The 11,046-nt window shown below is 56.3% G+C and overlaps 1 protein-coding gene and 1 pseudogene across 3 annotated transcripts; one reads left to right on the forward strand and one right to left on the reverse strand.

Annotated features, from left to right (window-relative positions):
• Window positions 1-2,521: 2,521 nt before the first annotated feature.
• Window positions 2,522-5,609, reverse strand: LOC149748001 (uncharacterized; annotated as a pseudogene).
• Window positions 4,408-11,040, forward strand: ATG101 (autophagy related 101). Of its 3 annotated transcripts, none has more exons than XM_089920742.1 (4): window positions 4,408-4,489; window positions 4,812-4,953; window positions 7,864-8,190; window positions 10,339-11,040. In XM_089920742.1, exons 3-4 carry the CDS (start codon window positions 7,939-7,941, stop codon window positions 10,741-10,743), a joined length of 657 nt encoding a protein of 218 aa, XP_089776868.1. In that variant the 5' UTR covers window positions 4,408-4,489; window positions 4,812-4,953; window positions 7,864-7,938; the 3' UTR covers window positions 10,744-11,040. The 3 variants fall into 3 exon arrangements, with proteins under 3 accessions (XP_089776868.1, XP_022427815.1, XP_089776869.1); XM_022572107.3 differs by lacking the exon at window positions 4,408-4,489 and adding an exon at window positions 4,496-4,701; XM_089920743.1 differs by lacking the exons at window positions 4,408-4,489; window positions 4,812-4,953 and adding an exon at window positions 5,016-5,743 and having other exon boundaries at window positions 7,919-8,190.
• Window positions 11,041-11,046: the final 6 nt, after the last annotated feature.

The following is an 11,046-nucleotide window of genomic DNA, read 5'->3' on the forward strand; positions in this document are numbered from 1 at the left end:
CCCAGCCCCACCGAGCCCCTGACTTTAGCAGTGACCCCAGGGCTGCTGGGCCTTCTCAGAACGTGAGGCTGAAGGGGTACGCCTCCATCCGTCCGCCTTGCCTCCCTGTCCGGGCCTGGCCTTGCAGCCCCACAGCTCAGCCGGCGGCTGCTCTGCTCTCCCTGGAGCCCCAAACCGCTGCTTCTCTCTGCTTCAGGCTCAGGTCGCTGCCAGCCCTGCCCTGGCCCCTGGGCTGGGGGCTGATTGGGTAAGGCCTAGGCTGCCTAGTGGGACTTGGAAACGTCCAGCCCCCTGTGGGAAGGACAGGAAGGAGTGCAAGGCTGAGGAAACCCCCCTCCACCCTCTCAATATCCCCTTCCCCACACAGCCAGGGACATTCTGAGGGCGGGAGGCACATTCCAGGGTCCCCAGCTGGACTCTGAAGGCTCTGGGGCCCTGGAGGCTCTGGCCTTGGTGTCTGCCTCCCGTCCCCCACCCCTAGGCCCATGCTCCAGCCATCCTGCCCACCACCCTGGTTCCCCTTTGCCTCCTGCTGGGCCCTGACCCTGCCAGACCGGGGGGGCCACTTGAGGTCTCCTCAAGGTCTCACCCAGGTGCTGGCTCAGGACCATAAATCATGCCAGCTGGGCTGTGAGGGCCTGGGGTGGCAGCTGGCTGGGGAGGGGAGTGCAGGGGGGGCCTGTCTTGGTACGTGCTGCGTTAGCAGGGAGCGGTGCCCGGCTGCGAGCCGGGCGGGCAGGGTGCTGACCGCCGCTGCCCTAGTCAAGGAACATCAGAGAGAAAGGGCCGCCACCCGGGGAGCCCAGCCTTGGGGTAGCCCAAGCAGCAGACCTGGACCCCATCCCAGGTAACTGGGGTACCATGAGGATAGCTACAGAGGTGACCCCACCCGATGGGAAACCTGGGACAGAAAAGCAGCCCCCCAGGAGTAGGTGGAGAGACTCCCTTACCAAGGGTGGGTAAACAGCTATCCTTCTTCTTTTGCAAGGATAGCCTCACAGAATCCTCTGCCCCGAAGAACAACAGATATGCACACACCTCCCAAAGGAACAGAGGCACAGACCTCGCAGTAAGGAGAGATTGACCCCTTACCCCGGCAGGACACAGAAATAAAGCACCACCCCAGCTTGGTCAGAGAGACAAATACGTAGATCTTCTCAGAGAAGGAGACACACCACCCTTCCCCATCACAGAAGGACAGAGCCCCATGTGTCCCAGGGGAAAGGGCAGCAGATGTGCCACCTCCCACCCAGCCCAGGTCTAGAGGCTGCCTGATGAGACTGGGCTGGGAGCCACCTCTTCCTCATGCTCTCTGCCACTCTCTCATCCGCCCAGCCGTTTCCTCTGCCTGGGAAGAGGTGGGGCTGGGAGTGACATCCAGAAAGGGTGGGAGGTGGAGCAACCCCTGCCCAGGATCCCAGGGGGCAGATGTCAGAGGGGACAGCTGGTCCTCATGGCCCCTGTGGCTTGGCTCGGATTAGAGGGTCAGCGGGCAGGGTGCTGGCTACACAGCCAAGCTGGCCACTGTCAGGGGCCCCCAGCCTGACGTCAGTCCCACTCATTGTTGCTGCAGAGGCTTGAGTCACTCCCTGTGACGCACTGGGGTCAGCTCTGGAGCGGTTGGGGGTGGCCTGCAGGGCCAGCTTCAGGGCTCAGCTCTCCCCTGGGCGCACTAGGATGGGGTGGGGCCGTCCGAGGCCACACTCGCCATGGGAAGCCAGCTGCCTACTCCCAAGGTCTTGGGTTGGCCTTCGAGGTCCCTCCACAAAGGCTTTGCTGCAGACGTGCCTCAGAGGGCCTTCGCCAGTCGCCTGTCTGACTGGCTGGCCATGACTCTGGCTGAGAAGTCAGCTCCCTCTGTCCCGGCCTGTCCTGCCTCAGAACTCTCAGTTCCCACCCTCAGCCCTCAGTGAGACCTCTTTCTCCAGCTCTTTTCTGTCTCCTTCTCCAGGAAGCCTCTCCAGCATAATTCCCTGTAGCCCCACTTCTTCCTGGAATTGCCAAGCCCCCTTCTTGTCCGTCTCCTCAGGTTGTTGTTGTGTGCTCTCTGCAGTTGTCTTGGTTTTCCACTGGTGCCCAGTCACCTCCCAGCTTGCTGAGAGCCGGGCTTGGGACTCCTCTTCACTCTGAATGTGTCACTTTCTCTTCCGGGCCACAGGCCTCTTTCTGGGATGACAGCAGTGGCTTCCATCCTGGCCCCTTCTGGCCCCTGCAAAACCTGCTGCCATTTTTCATACCATTGGTTGTGTTTTCTCACCCAGGGGCAACTTCTGGTCCATTTCCTCTGTGAGACTCTGAGTTCCTGGAGGGCCAGGATTGTGACTTGTCCCCCTTGGTAGGACATCGGCCTGGCATGGGGACAGTCACGCAGGTGTGGCATGATTGAATGATTCCATCTGGGTCATCAGGAGTAGTGGCATAGGACGGGAGAATTCACTCCACGCAGCCTCATTTTTTTGGGCTGAGACCCTTGCTCCCTGACAGGACCACCCAGATGTGTGTAGGACTCAGGGTCAGAGTTGCAACGAGAATGGCCCTGTAAGGATTCAGGGAGGTACGAGGAGGCAAGAACTGGCCAGTGTCTGGATGTGAGATAAGATAGGTGAGGGGGCTCAGGCAGGAAAGGCTCCAGGGACAAGGTGAGGTGTGGAGGGAGGAGAGTGGGTAAAAAGACTGGCAGAATGAGGAAAGAGTAGCTGTGTAGCTTTGGCAAGTGTATTAGTCAGGGTTTTCCAGAGAAAGAGATCCAATAGGATGTGTATATACAGAAAGAGATTTATTATGAGGAATTGGCTCATGTGATTATGGGAGCTGATAGGTCCCAAGATCTACAGCCAGCAAGCTGGAGATCCAGGAGAGCCGATGGTGCGATTTCAAACGCGGGCCCCGGAGGAGCGGATAGTTCACTTCAAGTCTGATGTCCCATCTTGAAAGCAGTCAGGGAGGGTCAGAACCTTTTATTCTATTCAGGCCTTCAACTGATTGGATGGGGCCCACCCTCCTTAGGGAAGGTAATCTGCTTTACTAAGTCTGCATTCAAATGTTAATCTCTTCCAGAAAGACCCTCACAGACACACTCAGAATAATGTTTGACCAAATGTCTGGGCACTCTGTGGCACAGTCGAGACATAACATTAGCCGTCACAGCACATCACTACATATCACTGAGCCTCAGTTTCATTATCTGTAAATTGGGGGGAAACTGTATTTACTTTCAAAGGCAGTTGGAGAAATCAACACACTAGTGCGTGTGAAGTGCTGGTGTGGTACCTTGCAAAGCTCGGTGACTGGTAGTGGTGATGATGGGGATGTCAGGACAGTGTCAGTGAAGGGCCCTGAGATGAGTGTGTCAGGGGACAGAGAGCGGTCAGTCACTCCCCTCACTCACTGGCAGTCTCTGGAAGTTAGGCTCTGTTTTGTTTTGTTTTTTTGTCACACGACACGCAGGGTCTTAGTTCCCCCACCAGCGATCGAACCCGCGCCTCCTGCAGTGGAAGTGGGGAGTCTTAACCACTGGACCACCAGGGAAGTCCCTAGGCTCTGTTTCTCCCCGCCCCTCTCCCCTCCGCCCCCCGGGGCTGGTTCTAACCTCCCTGGGTCCCCCTCCTTTGGCTCCTTACAGATCCTCCCCTCTCAATATTTTATCCTGATTCCCTTCTGGTTAAGTCCAGGCTCTAGAAGAGGATGCTGGCCTCTAAAGCAGGCAGCTTTCTCCTTCCCCAGGCCCCATTTATAGAGGAGAAAATAAGAATGGATGAATGACATCAAGAGGCACACACAGAGGCAATGGCAGAATTACAAGCTTTACAAGAAATGTCACCAGATCCGTCATGGCAGAGCACCAAAGAAGTGCTCCTGTGTGAAGATAACGGAGTAAGGTTAAGCCCCTTTGTCCAGCATCTTTGTGGGGCCAGGGATCTTGTCTATCGTGCACATTGAACAAGCTAAAGTTTTGCCATTCACTCAGAACACTGGCTTGAGCTCATCTCCAGGGCACCTCTCCAAATGGCATGCCCCTCATCTTGGGGGATCGATGCCCCTTGCTGGCCTCTGAGCCCAGACTTGGGGCTCCGTTCCAGGGGTGGCTCGCCGCCGATGACTACTCTCGGCCAAGGGAGGCAGCACAGAGCCCATCAGGCCCCTCCTTCCCTCTAATCTCTATGGCGGAAGTGAGTTGTTCCAGCCGAAACACAACAACATCCTCGGTGGTGGGAGTGAATGGACTCGTCCAAATGAGGGAGATACTTCTTACCATCAAATCTTAAAAGCTGATAGATAACCCAGAAACAGGTAGATTTCAAATTATAGAGCAGCGTACGATTCTTTTTGTCCTCTGGAGTGGACGTAGAACGATCTGGGTGGCTGCACTAGTGTCAGGGCTCGGCCAGCCCCGCTCGCGCCCCCGCCGGAGGCCGATGGAGCAGGTGGGACCGGCCAGGCTCGCAGAGGAGGGTCAGGGCTTCCGGCGCCGGCACCGCCTCCTGCCGAGGTGATCTGACGCCCGCGGGGTGGGCGGTTGCGTGGCCCGAAGGTCTAGGACGGGGATTCGGGGAGGTGGGGGGCCGTTTTAGCCGTGTGCCCCCTTCTCTTGTACGAGCGCCGGCGCGCCTCGAACTCCCGGGACCGGCCAGGCTGGGCGCGGGGCGCCGCTCCCGAGACCTGGAGGAGTCCGCTTCTCCCGCGTAGCCCTGGACCGTGGAGGTTCGCCGGGACTGGTGGCTGGAGAAACGCGACTCGGACGGGAAGTCCTTCCTGCGTCCGGCCGGGGTTTCTTGATGCGGAGCCGAATAACTGTGTGTTTTTGCGTTCAGCGCATTTCTTGCGGCTCCTTGGGCGCGCGGAGTTTGCGGCGTACCTGCGGAGATCGTACCTGCGGAGGGCTTACCTGCGCCTGAGGAGGAGGAAGGGCAAGATCCAGCCTGAGGGACCCGCGCTCCAGCCTCTCTGCGTAAGGTGAGGATGGGGGTACCCTGGGCTCCGGCCTGACTCAGAGAAGGCATCAGTCAGCCTCTGCACCTGTGCTCTGCAGATCTGGGCCTTGGGGGCACCAAAGGGACGAGACTTCCCAGGCCCTGCCTTGGAGAAGTCCCCTGCTCACTGGGGTCGGGGGAGAGGGAGCAGAGAAGCTCATCACAGACCAAAGGTGGCCGCGTTGGGAAGGAGGCTGAGGTTGGTTAGTATTGACTTCCTGAAGGAGTGGAGTGGCGCTGAGAATGAGGGAAGAGCCTGGGTTTGGGCCAAAAGTGAAGAGATGGATGGCCTGTTTGAAGGTTTGCGGGGGATACAAGAGGGGCTTTGTGGAAGAAAGGGGAGCTGGACCAGAGCTGGGAATCTTTAGATGGGAAATTGCTGGATGGAGTTAGACTAGAGAACCAACCCAGCAACAATTCCTGCATCAGGATGAATTGAGCAGTCACTTTGTACTAGGAATCAGGTATACTGAGATTCCAGTGATGACTAGGATACAGTCCCTGCCCTCAAGGAATCGTCTGCCTAGTTGGAGAGATCAGTCAAGATTAACACCTGTGAAAAGATAACTGATAATACAGGTAGTCCTGGGCTGATTGCCAAGCGAGAGGCAGAGCCAGCTTGATTTCTGAGCAGTCCATGGACTGCTGCCCTGTCTCAGGGACAAAGAGACAAACCAATACACTTTGAAGAGAGCTGCCAGACTTGAGGAGATAAGATGTGATGTCAAGCTGGCATGTTTATGGGGACTGGAGACCTTTAACCTGTAGGTGGGGTGGGGGGGGAGGGGTAAGGGGGTGATGGAAGAGTTGCCTTTAAATATCTGAAAGGCTCCTTTGTGGAAAAAGGGTGAGACTTACCCTGTGTGTGGCTCTTGATATCAAAACTAAGTTTAGTGGTTTGAAGCACTAAGAGATTCCTTCCGTAGAGGGAGTCACTGAGTAGAGCTTTGAAAAGGCGGAATGGCCTGCTGGGAGAGGTAGTGAACTCTCTGTCAGGGGAGGTGTGTAGGCTGAACCCTCTCCTGCTGGGCTCACGTTCAGTTACTGATGAAGTTCTGGTTCTCAAGTCTGTTCTTTTTTTTTTAATTTTTAAAATTTATTTATTTTATTTTTGGCTATGTTGGGTCTTCTTTGCTGCGCGTGGGCTTTCTCTAGTTGTGGCGAGCAGGGGCTACACTTGGTTGCGGTGCGTGGGCTTCTCATTGCAGTGGCTTCTCTTGTTGCAGAGCATGGGCTCTAGGCACGTGGGCTTCAGTAGTTGTGACGCACGGGCTCGGTAGTTTTATATTGCGGGCTCTAGAGCACAGGCTCAGTAGTTGTGGCGCATGGGCTTCATTGCTCTGCGGCATGTGGGATCTTCCCGGACCAGGGCTTGAACCCGTGTCCCCTGCATTGGCAGGCGGATTCTTAACCACTGTGCCACCAGGGAAGCCCTCAAGTCTCTTCTTTCATTCCCACTCTCTCTACTAGTCCTGTCCTGTAGCCTTGCGTCATCTCTCATCAATGACGATGAAATAATCATAGCAGCTAATACTACTTGTCAGGAGCTGCTTTAAGTGCTTTACAGATACTTACTCATCCTGTCCTTGAGACGACCCTTTCGAGGTAGCTATTGTGAATATGCCCTTTTTATGGATTGGGGAAACTGAGGCACACAGGGGTGAGGCAGCTTGTCCATGATCACATCACACAGTCAGCAGTTGGCAGAGCCGGGGTTCCAACCCAGGCCGTCTGGCTTTAGAGTCACTGCTCTTTTTTTTTTTTTGCGGTACGTGGGCCTCTCACTGCCGTGGCCTCTCCCGTTGCGGAGCACAGGCTCCGGACGCGCAGGCTCAGCGGCCATGGCTCACGGGCCCAGCCGCTCCGCGGCACGTGGGATCTTCCCGGACCGGGGCACGAACCCGCGTCCCCTGCGTCGGCAGGCGGACTCTCAACCGCTGCGCCACCAGGGGAGCCCAGAGTCACTGCTCTTCTTAACCACTGTTCTGCTGTGTTTTACACGTGTTATTTTATTTCATCCTCGTAACGATCCAAATTTACAGATGAGAAAATAGACTTCAGAGGTTGAATGATTTGCTCAAGGTCATAGAGCAAGGTATAGGAGAGCTGGGATTCAGACCCAGGCCCTTTGGGCGTGAAAACCCCACACTCTGTACTTCACTCTCCCATATCCCGTTGCACTGTCTCCGTAACTGTCACTATTGTAGTGGCCTCTAACTGGACTCCTTGCCCAGCCCTTTCTGCCTTAAATTGGCAGGTTTTTACCTCAGTCTGTGGATGGAAACGTGAGATTTGGTGTGTATGTGTCGGTCAGGTTTTCAAGTCCAGTCTTCTTAGCTTTCACTGACTTCTCAGAGCAGTCCGTGACCCCAAAATAGTGACGAGCCATTCTTTGCTTGTCAACCAGAGTTAACTTTCTGATGCACAGATTCAGTGTTGGACAGTGATGCATTGACTCTTCACTGCCCTCGGGACAGAGTCCAGATGCCTTAATCTGGTCATTCAAGATCCCAGGAAATCAGATTCCAATCTTCCTTTTCTTCTTATTCCCACCGTGTAGCCTCACCACTCTGGTAGTGTTTACCTGCCTGTCTCTCCTCCATCCTGGCAGCTTCTCAAGGGCAGGGGCTGATAGGTGTTGCACAGTGAGCATTTGCCGTAAGCTGCACTGCATACCGTCATGGAATTCAGGCCTGGGCCGGGTGTTTGGACTGGTAACTTTGAGGCTCTCCCCTTCTCCGATCCCGAGAGTCTGTGATTCTCTGCCAGCACGTGCTGCGCAGTGCAGAGACGGGCTGCGGCGTCAGGGGCTGGGCTGGGCCTGGAAGGAAGTGAACAGGTGACACGCAGGTCATGCAGAAGGTGTCCACATCTGATATGGCTCCTTTTGCAGGGCGGTCCCCGGGTGGGGCGAAGCTCCCCCGTCTTTACTCTCGTCCCGACCCCAGCGTGGGCCACCGGCTACAAGATGAACTGTCGCTCGGAGGTGCTGGAGGTGTCGGTGGAGGGGCGGCAGGTGGAGGAGGCCATGCTGGCCGTGCTGCACACGGTGCTCCTGCACCGCAGCACCGGCAAGTTCCACTACAAGAAGGAGGGCACCTACTCCATCGGCACCGTGGGCACCCAGGACGTTGACTGCGACTTCATCGACTTCACCTACGTGCGCGTCTCCTCTGAGGAGTTGGACCGCGCCCTGCGCAAGGTCGTCGGGGAGTTCAGGGTAAGGTGGGGCGCGGTGGGCGGCAGGCGGCCCCTGAGTGTCGTCCCCACCCCGCCCCGGCTTGCTGCTGGATCAGCTTACCCTTCCTGGGTGTACTTGTCGGGTTCTTTCAGGTTCTAAGGAAGAGGAACTTTCAGAGCTTCTGTGGGTGAGGAGGGCTTGGTGGGGGGCGGGGAGGTGAGGGGACCTGGTAAAAATACAAGGAAGCAGAGCAGGAAGCCCTCGGAGCGTTGGCGGTCAGGGCCCCTGGGGGATCGCTGCCCCTGTGCTCTTGACCTTCTCTGACCCTGCAGCTCTCTCTCCTGATACCCCTCTGCTCTGCTTCCACATTTGGGCCTTTCTTATATGAAACTCCCTGAGAGGGAGGGATGCTGGGCTCAGGCAGTGGGCATCCAAGTGGAGTGTCTCTTGGGCAGCATGGCACGTGTCTGTGTGTGCCTGTAGGGGTGAGGGGAAAGGTGGATGGGACACGCCATTCTGCTAATGTTGGTCACCTCGGGGTGGGAATGGAGGCATGATTTTTATTTTGTCTTCATTCAATGTTGCAGTGTTTCACTATTTCAATGAGTGCATTTTTTTTTTTTTGCGGTACGTGGGCCTCCCACTGCTGTGGCCTCTCCCGTTGCGGAGCACAGGCTCCGGACGCGCAGGCTCAGCAGCCACGGCTCACGGGCCCAGCCGCGGACCTTCAACCACTGCGCCACCAGGGAAGCCCCGATGAGTGCATATTTTTAAATTTTAAAGTAACCAAGGGAGTTTCTCTTAAGGTGTTCCCTGAGGTCAGAGGAGGAGGGTTGTCTGTCTGACTTCCATTCCACAGAGGTGTGATCCTTGCAGGGGGTGGACCCTCTCCCAGGCCACAGTGGGCTCCCCACCTCCATCCCTCCAAGGCCAGAAAGGGCAAGTTCATAAGAGTTTCCCAGTCCCCCTTCAAAGGGAGGCAGCGGTACTCAGCCCTCTGTCCTCCAGATGCCTATGAGCGGCACGGGGAGCACAGTGGACTCTTAGAGCACAGACTCGAGCCAGGCTCTACCACCCAGCAAGTGTGTGACCTTGGGCAAGTGATTCCACTCCTCCCAGCCTCAGTTTCACTGTGTGTAAAATTAGGATGAAAATTGTACCCACCTCGTGGGGTCTATGCACCGTGAGGATTAAATGAGTCAGATATGTCAAGTGCTTCACAGCCTGTGCACAGGAAGCGCTATAGAAGTGACAGCTGTTATTACTGTCAGCTGAGGGCACACGAGCTTGGTTTGTTCGTGAAGGAGAGACTTATTCCTGATGGGCAGTTAAGGACTTGAGGGAGGCATCCTTACCTTCTGGGTTGGCCCTGACTCAGATGGAAAGGCGCTTTAGGGTCTCGGCTGCATTAGGAGGAGTGTGGGGTCGCCACACCCCACAGGGGGGCAGGCAGATTTATCGGACCAGGTGGCCCCATTGGCTTCTCAGAGGAGAGGAGGGAGAAGCTCCAGGTCTGGTCTGTCCTTCCCCTCCTGTCCCCCTTCGGTTCCTTGGCTTTTGTCTCTCTATTTAAGGATCACTGGGCTTTTCTTTAGAGGCTGTGGGTTTAGGTTGTCATTGAGTGAATGAGGTAGGAGTGTGCTTAATTGGCCTGGGGAGAAGGAGACGTTGGAGAGAAGGTGATTTTGGAGAACCTTCTGAAGGATGGGGGCCAAAGGGGCGGGGTTGTGGAAGGAGAAGGAAGGTCCTTCTTGTAAAGTTGAAAGGCAAAGATTTTGAAATCAGACAATCTGGATTCTAACCCTGGCCTGGGACTCTGGCAGGGTAACTTGCCAGTGACTCTGAGCCTCATTCTGCCTCCGTCAAATGGAGGTTATATGCCTGCCACACAGAGTTGTTGAGAGGAGCGAAAAGGATTGTGTGTGTAAGGAGCCTGGCCCAGAATATGAGCAAAGCTGGAGGAGTTGGGTGAGCACACAGATTTTGTTTGCTTGGACCATTCAGCTTTAGGCCGGCAGTTGGCTGTGGCACTTCACACGAATCCTTTACTCTCTGGGTCTCATTCCCTGCCCCCCCGGGGGACTGAAGAAGCTAGGAGAGCAGCTCCCTGGGGCATAGGAAGCAGGCCCTCAGGGCGAGAGCCCCTCGGAGGCTTTGGCCTGCTCACTCTTGCTCCTCCTTCCCCAGGATGCTCTGCGAAACTCCGGGGGCGATGGGCTGGGCCAGATGTCCTTGGAGTTCTATCAGAAGAAGAAGTCTCGCTGGCCTTTCTCAGACGAGTGCATCCCCTGGGAGGTGTGGACGGTCAAGGTGCACGTGGTGGCCCTGGCCACGGAGCAGGAACGGCAGATCTGCCGGGAGAAGGTGGGTGAGAAGCTCTGCGAGAAGATCACCAACATTGTAGAGGTGATGAACCGGCACGAGTACCTGCCCAAGATGCCCACGCAGTCGGAGGTGGACAACGTGTTTGACACAGGCTTGCGGGACGTGCAGCCCTACCTCTACAAGATCTCCTTCCAAATCACCGACGCCCTGGGCTCCTCCGTCACCACCACCATGCGCAGGCTCATCAAAGACACCCTGGCCCTCTAGGCGTCGCTGGGGCCTCGGGCGCTCCTTGATGGCTTGCGGACCTTGGCTTCTGGGGATCGTACTGTTAGGCCCTGTTAGCCCTTGGGGCTCTGGAACCCGCTCCAGGTCCTTGATGAGATCTGGAAGGGCCACCCCTGGCTTCCTGGTGTGTGGTTGCCAGTCTCTGGTCATCCTTGTCACCTTCACTGATGGTCAAGTCCGGCCTACACTGTCTCTCCGCACCCCTGGTGGGGGTCCCCTTTCCTACGCTGTACAGAGGAGCCATCACTAGGATGGTGAATAAAGTTGAGAATGTGAGTTTGG

The sequence above is a fragment of the Delphinapterus leucas genome, chromosome 11 (genome assembly GCF_059928025.1).
Source record: "Delphinapterus leucas isolate spDelLeu-1000000601 "Yukka" chromosome 11, BTC_Dleu_Yukka2, whole genome shotgun sequence".
NCBI lineage: Eukaryota > Metazoa > Chordata > Mammalia > Artiodactyla > Monodontidae > Delphinapterus > Delphinapterus leucas.